The sequence below is a fragment of the Hydra viridissima genome, unplaced genomic scaffold (assembly GCF_058129835.1).
Source record: "Hydra viridissima isolate aposymbiotic clone 2 unplaced genomic scaffold, HvirCarnegie_v1 scaffold_5, whole genome shotgun sequence".
Classification (NCBI taxonomy): Eukaryota; Metazoa; Cnidaria; class Hydrozoa; order Anthoathecata; family Hydridae; genus Hydra; species Hydra viridissima.
This window is the reverse complement of record NW_028324304.1, coordinates 3,156,241-3,171,589: the sequence shown is the minus strand read 5'-3', so window position 1 is coordinate 3,171,589 and position 15,349 is coordinate 3,156,241. Positions and strand designations below refer to the sequence as shown.

Genomic DNA, 15,349 nt, shown 5'->3' with positions numbered 1-15,349 from the left:
TCCTTTGCCAAAAATTTTTGCGCGCTAGTATATATATGTATATATATAGTTTGTTAAAAAACCTGTATATTTGTTAAAATCTTAGATGCAAGACAGCAAGTTATATTGTAATATAACATCTCCCCCTAGTGTGTCAAAATAGTATTAAATGACTAAGGCGGCATTATCTGCGGAACGCTTTTATTTTCCTGTGATGGAGCAGGAATTTGACTTAGACCTTCGCCAGTTTTGGTTGGCTTTTTTTTCTGGGTCGATAAAAGCAGTATCCCAGCAGGCAAAAAGATGTCTAAAATGCATCTAATATGCATCTGAGAACTGGTCTAAAAGATGTCTGAAATCACGTCGTGAATGAACGCTAAATAGACGTCTATCTTATAGACATCTTTTAGATGCATTTTATTCGATAAAAAAATAAATCAAGTAGACGTATATTGCACATCTTTTATGCATCTAAAAGATGCACTTTTATCAAATAAAATGCATCTAAAAGACATCTATAAGATAGACATCTATTTAGCGTTCATTCACGACGTGATTTCAGACCTCTTTTAGACTAGTTTTCAGATGCATATTAGATGCAGTTTAGATATCTTTTGCCGACTGAGTTAAGATTAAAAAGTCTTTAAAAAATTACACAAGTAAAGAAACAATTAGGTTCAAGTTGTTGAAATTTATTTACCAAGATTATAAAACAAATGTTTACAATAAGAAAACTATAATTCTTTACTGAGTCCGCCAACTCGCTGTTCCTCGGCATCGGTATCTAAAATATAATATAACAGCATGTAAATAAATGCACTAATGCTTTAAAAGACATGTAGAATGATTAAAAAAATCTGTTTACATGAAACATATATAAACTTCCACTCGACTTGTTGCCAAATTTCATAAAAACATTAAAGATATGAGATATAACACGTCTTTCTGGAACAAAGTAACCTTATTAAGCTGTTTTTTTCTATTTATTAACCTCTTCATCTTCAATTATCTGAAGAAGATGTAATATATAATAATTATAATAGTTCATTTGAAAATATAATTTTATTGATTTTAACAATTATGTATCACCAATTTACCTGTAAAGACTTTTTTTTTCTGATTGCGAGCAGGAGCATTTTGCAAAAACATTTTTCTAGATCTTTTATTGATTCAACATTGTATTCACAGGAATCTGTCAAAACGAAAAAACTTTAAAATATTCAACATAATTTACTTTGGTATAGATAAAGAAAGGTGATGGAGACAAAAATACTTGTATGGCACAAAAATGAGCCAAAGAGTACATTTTTAATTCTAAGAGCAGTTATATACACATTAAATCTATACCTCGTAAAACACTCCAGGTATTTACAAGGTTTTCAAGACTTATTTTTTCCCCATCACCTTTTCGATTTAATTTAGATTGTAGCTGATTGGAAATTGACCTGATAGATATTTTTACAACAAACTGATATATATATTTGAATATGTAAATGAAATGACATATTTGAATACATGAAATAAACTATTTGAATGAACTATAAATTGTAAAATTTTGTAATCATTAAATTTAAACTCCGAACAAAATTACTTTTGCATGTAGATACTAGTTTAAATACCTACAGTAAATTACTCAAAAATTTTATTATTTTCAAGTTACAAGTAATTGTTAGTCAAATGGTCAAAATTATTTGTTTTTTACTGCTATTTAGTTAAATTTCTGATTAACTGAATAAAGATTGGAATTGTCATTTACCTTCTCATGATCATGAAAACATGCTCTCTTGGCTTTCTGCCACCAACTATTTTCAAACTATCAAGCTAAAATATACAACATATAGAGTTAATCCTGAACCTTCAAATAACCCAGACAAAAACAAGATAATTAGAGCATACCAAGTTATTATATTCTGATTTGTCCTTTTGATTATTATTAGGTGCTACCAATTGGTCAACTGATTCTAGCAACTTCACCCCAGTTGCATGAAACTTTACTTCAACGAGCTCTTTAAAATAAGTTTTATTTCAGCCAGCTCTTTGAGAATAAGATGTTCCACTTCTATAAATAATTGTATATTTGTGAATAAAGGTCAGTAGTTACCTCAAAATTATTATTTAGCTCATGAAACCAAATAGCAAAAATATCCTATTAGTTGTTTATTAATTGATCCTAACAATATTTGGGTACATATCCCCTAGTGACATATCCAGGCTGATTTTGACACTGGTATACTGGTTTGGGTACCCAAAATATTCTGCCATAACTCCAGATCAAATTAGTTAAAATAAATATAATTCATATATAAGTTCTATTTAGAGGGTAATGTAGACTGTTCTGACAGCATTCAAAGTATTTGGGCACTGATTCTCAAATTCAGAAATCAAGGACCTTTTTTTTCTGCAAATATTGTTTTTTGGAAAAATGATTTTTTTTACAAATATCCATACAGCTGTGCGCTGACTGTTTTTGTTTTTTTTTTTTTAAAAAAGGTCCTCAAAATAAAAGTTGAAATTCTTTTTACCTGTGTCCCTAAATAACTTCTAGATACATCACTGACCACCAACATTATACAAATGCAAAAGAAAGGAATGAATAAAATCAAACCCCAAAAAAACATATCATTTGTTATTTTATTCACTCCCAGTAGTTGGCATAACATTTTTAAAAAACTTACTTTTTATATCAGTGTTAATTTTTTGCATAGAATCAGACAGCGGCAAAAGATGCAGACTGGAATCCTAATAAAAACAGTCTGGACTCTAAATAAACTACTTTTCAATATTGTATCTACAAAATAACTTAATGCATGCAAATTATCAGTTAAAAAGGCTAAAATGAAAATAAAAATTCAGGTGCACAAGAGAACCTTACTTTGACAGATAAAAAACTAAAAAGTAACATACTACTCTGCTTTATTACATAAAATTATTGATAACTTCCACTTACTTTTCTTAGGGTGTGGCTTAAGAGCAATTCTTGATCTTTCCTCCTGAAAAATTTTGGCTATCAAAGAGATTTGTTTAACTATTTATACTATACTTAAACCTGGTCAAATGCTAAAACATCCAGACAAACTTTTCTTCAAAGTTGAGCTAAGTTCGTACTCATTAAGCTCATGGTTATCAGAGTATTCATTGTCAGAAAACAAATACTCAACATAGTTAGAATATTCCTCAAATGTCCTTTCATTCTCATACTATCTCCTCCTAAGATTCCAACATTAAGTATACTGTCTAAAGATACAAATGAGGATTCTAGTAATTTCTTTTATTTCTTTTGAATCTGCGACGTCACTGTTGGTATGAACTTTTTGTAAAGGGCATAATTGTATCTAGATAAAAATGTTTTTATTTCAAGACAAAAAAAAAAGGCAAATAAATCACACCAGTCAAACTTCTAAAAACTCCTTCCTCTCACTGTTTTTTTTTTTTAACTATTTTTCTCAATGGAAATGTTATGTGCACAGCCAACCACTAAGGCAATTTTTGGCGTTATTAAAAACACCATATATTTTTATAAAAACACACATTTATATTAAAATTACATTTTAATCTACAAATAAAAATATCAACTTAAGAATAACGTTCTTATCTTTCAGATCATGAAGTGATTTTAGTAAAATGTTATGCACTGAAACCATGAAAATATTTTGTCGTTATATTAGCAAGTAATTTGTAATAGCATGTAATTTTATTTATTTAAAACTCATTCAAAATTATTATCATTATGATTTATGTTCTTCATAGGTTAGTGTAAACTTAGCTACGTATAAATTTTTATTCCTTTCTAGAAACAAGTTTCCGCCATGCACGTTTCTTTAATGGCGGTCATTTATAATAATCGTTCTGTAAAATCGACTATCTTTAGTTAAAATTCCTTCTTTCTCTTCAACTGATCTATAGAAGACATTTTAAATGCATCTATATGTAACCGAAAAGAGATATCTATGTTTCAATCTTGTTTATACATCTAATATGCGTCTACAATTGGAAAAAAATAGAATCACTGAAATTAGACCTTTTTTCGATAAATAATATACGTCTAAAATATACGCATCTACGAAAGATGCAAATTAGAGTAGTTTTAGATGATCTATAGACGTCTTTTGCCTGCTGGGATTTGTTTTTCTTTTTTTGTTACTTACAAATCAACTATATTTTTTTGCTTTTTAGTTTATCCAACATTTCTTTTCTTCTTTTTGATGTTTTTAACTCCGATGCCTTTGTTGTTTAATAACTGTGTTATTTTTTCCCAGGACTTGTTTCTTTTTAAAGGATGACACTATTTTCTTCGTTTCGGCTTTGGGTTTGGAACTGAGAATCCCAAGATGAATTTATTTTTGTAATGACAAGCACATAATAAGGCTCTTTTTTTTTTTTTTCTATGTATTTGCTTTTTTATTTAATCGTATAATATACAAATTTCATTTTATGAAAATGTTTTAACAAAAGGCTTCTCCCATACTAAAATGCTTTGCCGCTTATTGTAGCTAAGAACTTTTTCCGATAAATTCCCTGAATTCAGCGTCTTGATTACTTTTTAAATTCTTTTATGCCTCCCTAAATTATTTTAAAAGTATTCAGGATAAGAAACTACATATGTTTATCGCTTTTTATATTAATTGTTTTGATATTTGTATAACTTTCTTTATGTGAATAATATGAAAATGATTTCTTTTGCTAAAAAAAACATGCTTGTTTTATAATTGAACAAAAAGATTAATATATCACTTGGTTCTCTTCAGTTTCACGGAAATGATATATGGGTGAAATAAATATGCGGTCAATTTGATGTAATGATTAGTGCAATTGACGGAGTTGAAGTATGCTAATTAGTGTGTATATTCCTGTTAGATAACCTATCATTCATTTATAATAAAAAACTTACAGGTATTTACCGAGACAATGATTTGGGTGGTTTTTAAGAATTTATGTTGCCCAGAATCAGAAAGAGTTATGAAAACAATCACTAAAATTTTTAAAGAATATGGATAACTACCTGGAAAACACTTTAACTTAAACAAATTCTACTAATTTAACATACAGCCAGCTAGGGAATCAAATAAGCTATACTTAATGAACTAAACCACCCTCCGAATATTACTAAATAAGGATCTACTTGGTTAGACGTAGATTATTAAGGCTATCATTCAATGAGAAAGTATTCGACAAAGCAGTTGAGTCTAATGAAAAAGCGTTGGATAAAGGGGGTTGTAGTCATAAGTTAAAGTATAATAACTATACTCCTTTTGATAATGGCAAGAAATATAATCGCAAGCTTAATATTATGATTCAACCCACCATTTAGCGAAAATGTGATCACTGAAGTTGCCAAATGTTTTCTTTATTTAGTAGGTTTTCCAATATAGCATAGGTTGAACAAGAAAATAAGCAGGAACAATTTAAAAATTAGAGCTGGATGCCTATTTTAAAAATCTACACCAAACTCACATAAACACAAAATCATCGACGTCCTTGCAGACAGAATTATCAAACTTTAACATTGTGAGTGTATTTTTAGTGACGAGTATAAAACAAACATTAACAAAAACATCTTAAATTTTTCTGGGTTAAAATTTTTCCTCGCTATACTTTTATTCTTCTTTAAGCAAGCTTCAACAGGACTCGTTTTAATCGAAGTGTCAATAGTATTATTTTGTTCTTTAGCTAGATTATCCAAAGCGTTTATTTAAGCATGAGTTGAAGTGGCGCAAATGTATTTCCACATTTTTCCTTTGATCATACGATTCAATCGATTTTTCTTCATTTTTAGCAGAGTAAATCTCAACAATAGTTTGTACATCTCTATTTTAAAATTCTTTACTTTCGTCAGCCCAAATTTTATATAGCTTTCTTTCCTTGAATGAAGTCTTTCTTTTCCTTGAAAAAAGTCTAAACTACTTTCACTACAGTCTCACCAATTTTATATTTTAGAGGAATCAACCAGCCATATTTGGAAAAAAATATCAATTACCGCCAACAAGTATATTATACCTTGGTTAAATTGGGAGAATGCTTGCATTTCATCAAGATCAGCAGCCAATATTTCATCTAAACCGTTAACAATAACTGTTGCATATTTCCTTTTTCTTTTTTTTGTTTACTCATTTACAAGTTGATTCACTACACTTTTCGGTTTTTTCTTGGTTTTTTCGAAGATGAAGTCGATAGTCCTATTCCAAATTTCATCTTTGTGACAATCTTTTCAACAAAAAACGTTTCCAACCTATTTCTTTAAACGAAGGATTATCAATACTTTCCATTTCTTACTAGATTGGTTTATCACATACATTATTGAGTGAATGTGTCTTTAGAAGTTAACATACGTCAGGATAATATGAAGCATAATCAACTATATTTATAGGCTTGCTCCTTTCTTTTGGTGCAAGATACTCATTCAATCTTTCATCTAGTCTTTTACCTGGTCCAGTAACTTTATGACCGGGTAAATGTATTACAAACGGTAGCTTGTTGATAATGGAATTTAATATTGATCCACCTTCAGACTTGAGTCAAATTGTGGTACTTTTGGAAAACAAATTTTTGTAATGCCACATACTGAACATATCTCTTTTCTCATGGTACGACCATATTAGGAAAGTGTAAACTCTCCACCATCAGACTCAGTAACTTTTTTACATTTCATGCAAACACTACAGATTATTTCAGAGATAAAAAATTATTTTATATATAAAAGTTTCATGTCATGAAACTTTTATATACAAAATACTTTTTTATCTCTGAAATAGTTTGTAGTGTTTGCATGCTAGTGTATGTATACTATCATCCATAACTTTTTTGTTATTATCAAAACTGAGAGCCAATGTACTTTCTTCTTGAGTATACACTTAATACTTAAATATACTTGAATAAAAATAAAGCGTAATGAGGTAAATAAATAAAACTTAATGAGAGTCTACGTCTACAAATCATTAATCTCCTTCCATTTTTCTTCTAAAACAAGCAATTTTCATAGTCTTCGAATGTAATTCTATTTTAAACAACTTGCTTCTTTATAGATTTACATTTTTTATGTACACTTCCAACCTACACATGGAATGTACATACTTTAGACTTAAAACAATCTTTTTAAAAATCTCTCCCTTTTCTTCAAATTCAATCATACCATTAACTTTTTTATTGCATCCAGATTTAATCCCACTTCGATAATTTGGTTTAAACTCATTCGTCTTAAATCTCGTTTCAACATTTGGAGCAGTATATCTGTAAAAATTGTCAGGTTTTTTTTTTTTTTGTAGATTGAACGTTAGTAATTGCATACAAAAGCATAGCTTTATTTCCATATTTATTCTTCATATAACCGTAATTAAAGTTGAAGATTGTAATTTTGCTGTAATCAAAAATACACTTACCAATGATTACTGGTTTGTTAAATACCAGCTACTAGAATTTTATCGGAGATATTAAAAGGTTTGATGTTTGGTTTCGTACCTAGTTTCTGCGGTTTAGTTTCATCATTAGCTGACCTAATATCAACTCTAGTTCGTGCATTTTCCTTAGTTTTTCCAAAAACAGCATTGTTTATTAGCTTTTAAGTATTTTTCAAACTCGTTTTTAGTCTTTACTCTCAAGTCGGCAATTAATTCTAAATATGGCTTTAACCATGATTTTTCCATTAATTAAGTTCATCCTCTGTCATCCACTTAAAAAAATCTGCAGGTAGAGGATTAGGCATTTTCAATAAAGACCATTCGCATCTACAAAAAGGATTACACATAATACTTGAGTAAAAACCATTTGCATCTAAATAGGTGATATACATGGGTGGTTTATCTCTGTTGATTCATCTTCCATACATTAATCGTTTGCTTTTGCATACTTAAATTTTAATTATAAGTAAAAGTATAGGTAAAGTATGAGATATAAATTTTAAAGTATTACATGCTACTTTCTTTTGGCATTTCTACTTAATAACTTCATTAGTGCTAATATACTCCTTATTTTTATCCAATGATTCTTGTGATGGAAATGAAATTAAAAATTTAAGGCAGAAGAACTTTTTACATTTCTTCTTTGTTGTTTTTAAAAATAAAAAAAATGCTCATATCACCAGTTAGACAATAATTATCTCTTATCAAGATTGCTCCGAAGGAGCGACTTCACCCAAATCTGAGCAAATTTTTTTTTTTCATCATAAATGTATATGCTATGATGTTTAATTGGACCATATGGCTCCTGTGTTTTTGTCTTAACATACATCTTATTGCCTTATAAGATAGTTACCTCTCCTAATCCTTGTGATTTTAGATTCACTTACTTCTATTTCTTTCATCTTTTCCGTTTTCTGCAAGGGTATCTAAACAACTTCTTTCTGATACCTGTACTTATCCTCTACTTCTTCTAATATATAATATCCTTTTAAACTAATTTCAGCATTCTTAATTACTTTTGAAGATGACTTAATTTTTTATTTTGCGCTGTATCTCGACACCATGTTACAAAAACTCCTTTAGGATGTTAAAACTATTGACGTTCAAAACACATAGCATTTACCTCTTCACTTGTAAAGGTCTTGTCTCTAAAAAAGATTTTTCGATGTTTTAAATGTGGCAATAAAGGACGCGTTGCATCAAAATGTTTAAAGTTTCAGTAAACGAGAGCAGAAGCGAAAAATCTGCGCTACCTCACTCCTGAACGTGAAAGGAATGACAAACACGAAATGTTCAAAGATGATTTTTAATCAAAGTTTCCTGTCTAAAAATCAACGTAAATTCTTAAACTCTCCAAAGGTGGTAACATTTGAAGGAAAGTTTCATCATTGAAATGGATTAAAGGTTGTGATACTAGAGGATGATGGTATTAAAGTACGTGATAAAGTTATCTTAGTGGATTTCTGACCATTCGGAGTTAATATGACGCTCGGGATGAGTTCCATTAAGTTACTGGAAGGAGTTTCCATTTCTCCATCGGGAAAAGCGTTGTTTAGGTCGAGTTATTGTGGGACATTTCGTTTTGAATAAGGAGTCAACAAAATTGAAATTAAAAAGGAAGATCATAAAAAGTTTTTGATGGTTTTTAATGGAGAGTCAAATTGAAATGGAGAGATGGAGAAGTCCGCGGCCAATTGTTTAAGAAAGTTGCGCAAAATAGAATACAACATGCGCTAAAGTAGACTATAAAAATGAACTGCGGGATTGATCAATCAAAAGTAGTTATTTGAGAATAATGAAAATGAGAGGGGACCGCCCAATTGGATAAATCCTTTAATGGCTGTTGTTCAATGAAATAAAGATAAAAAATTCATCCTGTTTTTGACTGGAAAAAAGTGAATGATTTTTTTGAGGCATATATACAAGAGATGCAGATAAGTGTGTAGAAAAAAATAAAGAATGGAGAAGAATGGGTAACAAATCAGCGAATATTGATTTGCACAAGAAATATCTCTAGTTAAAAGCATAAATTTCGGTCGCTGTTCCAAACTGTGTTAATTCAAAACAAAAGGTATTGTCCAACACGACTTGGTTTTGGGTTAAACGTTTCGGCGATGATCATGAAATCAATTGTGATTAACATTATTGATTAAGTCGAATAAGTGAAGATTTGAACGTCAACTTATTTGGACGACATTTTTGTCGAGACAAGTGTAGTGCGTCTCAATATATCAAGAGCCATTTTTTAAAATATAATTTGGAGACCAAAGAAGGTGAACAATTAGTGATGATGTAGATCCTGTGTTAAGATTGTGTGAGCGTAAAGTTGGTAACAAACTGACTGCGACTGAGCATCGGAATAGTTAGTTTGGAGTTAGCAGTAGCGGAGACCGAATCCATTTCCAATATACATCAAAGAACAGTACAATTTGGAGTGAATCGAATGTTAAAACTTGTTCGCAAAGCAATTCCAACTGCTATTGAAAACGACTTCTAAAATGTGATCAAAAGTTGCGAATTAAGTCATTCGACAAATCAAGGGCCGATTAAATGGTCCCTTCCATTTTTTATTTTTTGCAAAAATCTCAGTCTTTAAATATAAAACTTTGATGCAGCAGAGAACGAATTATATACTTAAAATAATAAATCAATGAGCAACTCATTAATATTGCTAAGGTAGTAACTAATATATAAAAAATCTTCTGTGTATAAAATCATTCATTGACTCATTTAGCTCATAATTAGAATCCGTAAAAACATTAATATACTCATTTAAGCGTGCAGTTTTATCATAATCAGTAACTAAGCTTTTATATTCTCTTATAAAATCATCTTTCATCTTTTTAAACTGAAATGTATCCAGATCTAATACTTTGCATAAGAAAAGTATTTTTTTGTCAGACATTCTGGCATTCTCACTTTTTATATAGAATTCTTCTTGTTTAAATGATATTCTGTTACAAATATATTTTATATATAAAATATCTAGTTCTTTCCATTTAATCCTAATCTAAATGTTGTTCAAGAACTTTAGTCAATCTATGACGTTGAATTATACAAAGTATATCTTTATAACATTCAATATATCTATAAAAAGTTGTCTTACTTGTGAATTAAAGTTCTCACTAGTGCATGAGTGAAGTATTATACAAGTGTTATATGGAAGTATTTCAACGAAGTTCACGCTATTTCCGCATATTGTAAAGTTTTTGGGAAAACATATTCAAGAAAAGGAGGTACAACTACATCCTTAAAAGGTCATTTAAAGTCTTTGCAAATGAATACGAAAAATTCATTAAGCTAGAAATAAAAAAAGGAGCAACCCTCGATTTCAACCCTCAAGAGGCAGAAAAACAACTTACTTTCATAGTCGCTGAGATGAGGAATCAAAAATTGCCTTCTTCTTATCTTAAGCCAATCGAAGTAAATAATTTTTTTTTAAATTTAGTTTCTCATATGATTGCTGTGCAGAACCTACATATCAATTTTGTCGAAGGATTGGTTTTAGACAACTTTTACAATTTATTGTGCCAAATTATCAGTTAAAAGGAAGACATGTTTTTACTTTATTTATTTCTAATGAATTGTATCCTTAATCGGCAAATAAGATTGTTTAATGAAAAACTTGGTTAAAATTTCGTTTTCTACCGATATTTGGACTTAACCTAGTTCATATATTTCCTTATGAAGTTTGATGGCGCATGGCATCATTGAAAATTTTGATGAAATTAAACTTATTTTAAAGTTCCACCCATTCAATGTCCAACACACAGGTGATGTAATTTATGAAAAATTTAATGAGATACTACTAGAATGGCATATAACTCCCTAAAAAATACACTGTTTCATTTGCGACTGTGGATCAAATATGAAACGTGCAACTAGGTTAGCTAATGTTCCTGATGTCAAACTTGCCGTACATCAGTTGCAACTTTGTGTAAGAACTATGTTAGACTCAATTGAAGAAATGAAAAGAATTATACCGAAATGCAAAAAAACTTCTATGCCATTTCATCATTCTCATACTGCTAAAATAAAACTGCAAAAAATTCAAAAGTAGCAACTTAACAAACGCGGTAAGAAACTTGCATATATTCTAAATGCTTTTTTAATTTTTTAAAGTTAACAATTTTAATATAATTTTTTACTTTCACTTACAGGTAAAACAGCACTTTCTTGTTGTTGTAAAGAATGATTCAAATAGAAGATTCCTTTTGTCTGTATGCTAATAAACACGAGATCCTACAAATGTTTCCTGAATAATGGCTGCATATAAATAAATTAGTATATGTTCTTAAACCTTTTGAAGAAGTTACCAGAAATAAGAGTGAGAGCACTAACAGCATTTCATATATGATTCCACTAATATACATTCAAAACACTCATTACAATTGGAACAAAGTAAACCAGACAAATGAAATATCTCAAACCTCAACTAAAGGTACCATTGAACAATTAAATTAAATTCAAGATTTTCTGACTTAACAATTATTCTTTAAATACTAGATATTTAGATCCTTGTTATAAAAAGAAATTATGTAACGAAGTAAATATAAAACATTTTGCATCTGGTTTGGTAAGTTTATTTGACTGCATAGATAACTCTGTAAATCATGCAGAAGTTAAAGATGATGAGGTTCCTGCTTAAAAATGAGTAAAACTATCATTGCCATCAGCAGACGAACCGTAAGTAAATGTCAAATCCATTTGATCAAATTATCGATAGTTATACCCAGTGAAAAATAAAACCTCGTCCCACATGGGTACTGTGTGGGTTTCGTGTGGGATTGATGGGATTTACGTGGGACGGATTTTCCCGTGTGGTATCCGTATGGAAATTTGTCACTTTAAACCCATGTGGGTAATCCCACATGGGTTACATGTGGGAACCATATGCTATTTACTCACATGGGAAATCCCACGTGGGTTTCTTGTGGGATTAACATGGGAATTATAATTCTCATGTAAATCCCACAAGAAACCCACGTTATATCCCACAAGAAACGTTAATCGATACCAGGGACGTTAAATCTCACAAGAAACGTTAAATCCCACAAGAAATGTTAAATCCCACAAAAAATGTTAAATCCCACGTTAAATCCAACAAGAAACCCACGTTCCCACGTAAATCCCGCAAGAAACCCACAAGAAACCTTTCAAATTATAATTTGAAAGCCAGAAACTAAAAAAAAAAATTTCTAATTTTAAAATCGACAGTGCGGCGAGGTTGCATTTCTATTGTGTAAAGATATTTTATATTATTTTAGAGAATGGCAAGCAAGTATGTAAGTACCACGAATAATGTTTATCTTTCTTTATAGAAATAAGATTAAGATTTATGCAAATTAACGTATTATTAGGATAATATAATAGTTATTTGAATATAGTTCTTGAGTATATTATCTCCGAACAATTAATTGATGCAAGTTTAAATGTTGTCAAAAACCAAGCATGCATGCATGGGACACTGCAGTGTCCCACAAAGAAATGCAGTTTTGGAAGTTAAAGAATTTCCAATTTTTTTTATTAAAAAAAAGAAAAAAAATAGGGGGAGATGGGTTTTTGTACCTTTTTTTAGGCTCTTAAACTTTTAACTTTAGATATAATAAGGTCCTTAAGACTTCAAGGACTTACAAACTACATTGAGGAACAAAAACAGAGTATTTATAGAAACTTTTCTATTTTTAATCTGGAGTACCACAGTGTTATTGGGAATAAAGACACTGGGTCCAGTTTTTGAAGTAATCTGATCTAAAGTAATATATAAATAAAATAATATGATTCAAAATACATATAGTTATACATATAACCTGATATCCTGATAGTTAGCTAGATGTAGAACTAGTCATACATATAATTTATTATATAATCTTGTTTTTTAAGGTTAGGCTTGAACAAATTAGTACCAATTAATTTAAATTCAAGTTTTAGTTAAAGTTCAAATTAAACTTCTTATTTGTTCATTGTTTTTTTCACTATTTTTTATTTATTTGTTCAAATTTGTTAATTAGTACTAATTCTTACTCAGTAAGAATGTTTATTATTGTTGAACATGATATGTAATACATGTCATACACAAAAACGATGTAATGAATACTTTTTTCTCTTTTACTCTTTTTAAATGATCTTAAATAATGTCAGTTATTTTTAATAATGTGAGGTTTTACACTATATTTTATAGGAGTCACAAAAGAAATATTATTTTGTCAATAAAGTTAGAAAAAGTGAAGATAATATGCCTTTTGACTGCTCTGCAGATTTACCTACTACATCTCAAGTTGACGATTCCGCTGTTGATTTTACAAATGAGACAACTCACTATGAAAATACTGAAAAGTTTATTTTTTCAAATGATGAAGATTTTTTCCAAAGTTTAGACAATTTAGGTCAAGATGATGACCAAAGTTCTAACTTAAAAAATTCTAACTTAGAACAGCTTTCATTACAAGACAAACTTATTTTATGGAATATACAATATATCATATCAAAAAATGCATTTTCAGAATTGTTAAAAATTATTGGTCCTGATAATAATTTACCCATTTGCGCTACCACTTTACTTTACCGATGCAAACAAATCGTATCACTATTTTGGAATACAAGATAATATAGAAAATAGAATTAATGCTGGGCTAAATGCTGAATTTACTCCTGAAGGATCTCAGTATAAAAAATTAAAACAGGAAGTTTATGTTGATGGTGGAGAAACTCTTGTATCACTAGCAATAAATGTAGATGGTGTTAAGCTTCAAAACTCAACAAACAAATCAATGTGGCCTATACTTTGTAAAATAAATGAATCTCTAGATCAAACACCATTTGTTGCAGGTATACACATTGGTTCTTCGAAGCCAGATTCATTAGTTGATTTTTTTTTTGCCATTCATTACTGATTTTAATCAAGTGTCTGAAAATATAAAAACCATTTATCCAAAAATAAGAATTAAAATTCTTTTCTTTGTTTGCGATGCACCAGCCAGGTCTTTTTGTAAAGGTACAAAACAATGTGGAGAATACTTTTCTTGTGATTATTGTCAAGATGAAGGATCTTACTGTAACGAATTTAAAAAAGTTGTTTTTTCTGAAATTATTGGTGTGCATCGAACTGATCAATAGTTTTTAAATTTGGAAGAAAACGGACACCAACTGAGAGAGTCTCACTTAGTCACAATAGTTCCAATGGTAACATGTTTCCCACCTGATCCAATGCACCTGATATATCTTGGAAATGTGCGTCGATTGTTACTCATTTGGTCTTGCGAGATTAGAGGAAAAAGTCGACTGATCTCATCAAGTAAAAATTTGTTGTCTAATTTTATTTGTATTTTAGGAAAATATCTGCCATCAGAATTTTTTAGGCGCCCACGATCGATTGATGAAATAAGGTTATGGAAAGCCGTTGAATTTAGAATTTTCCTTTTGTTTGTAGGTCCTGTAGCCCTTAAATCTGTACTCCCTTCAACAGAATACCATCATTTTATGCTTTTACACTTAGCTATTTATGCTTTTTCTTGTGATAATTGGAAGAGTATGATACATGTTGGTAATGAAGCATTAATTAGCTTTGTTTCTGGAATGAAAACTTTATATGGTCAGCATCATTTAGTCTATAATGTCCATGTGCTTCTTCATATTCCTGAATATATTGAGAAGTATGGCAATCTTGGCTTTTGGTCTGCATTTTGGGCAGAAAGTTACTATGGTGTTTTAAGAAAAAGATTTCGTGGCACTTCAAACCTTTTAAGTCAGGCCATAAATCGAGTTAATGAGCTTGGAATTTTGAATTATTCACAAACTTGTAGAGTGTTTGCATGGTCAAAAAATCCAAATGATCAATTTTTTTTAACAGAAAAAGGAATTATGCAATTTGAATCATTAGATAGTAATACAATGATTGGGGCTGGTTTTTTAATGGAAAGATGTAGAGATTTTTATTCTTATCCACAATCTTTTAATTTGTTACATATTGGAGTGTATTT

At 29.8% G+C, this 15,349-nt stretch overlaps 1 protein-coding gene and 2 pseudogenes across 2 annotated transcripts in view; 2 read left to right on the top strand and 1 right to left on the bottom strand.

Annotated features, from left to right (window-relative positions):
• Window positions 1–606: 606 nt before the first annotated feature.
• On the bottom strand, window positions 607–3,169 carry LOC149887998 (uncharacterized; annotated as a pseudogene). The gene is made up of 7 exons (XR_016452530.1): window positions 3,133–3,169; window positions 2,927–2,983; window positions 1,876–2,038; window positions 1,736–1,800; window positions 1,327–1,424; window positions 1,077–1,171; window positions 607–763 (listed from the first exon to the last, which is right to left on the bottom strand). The product of XR_016452530.1 is annotated as an uncharacterized LOC149887998 (transcript).
• Window positions 3,170–13,605: 10,436 nt separating this feature from the next.
• Window positions 13,606–15,349, top strand: part of LOC149887996 (uncharacterized) — a 3,587-nt pseudogene continuing 1,843 nt past the window's right edge.
• Window positions 14,157–15,349, top strand: part of LOC149887997 (uncharacterized) — a 1,311-nt gene continuing 118 nt past the window's right edge. Inside the window, exon 1 of the mRNA XM_090087519.1 lies at window positions 14,157–15,349. This exon is cut by the window's right edge and continues 118 nt beyond it. Coding sequence (XP_089943645.1) covers window positions 14,550–15,349 — 800 coding nt within the window. The 5' untranslated portion in view covers window positions 14,157–14,549.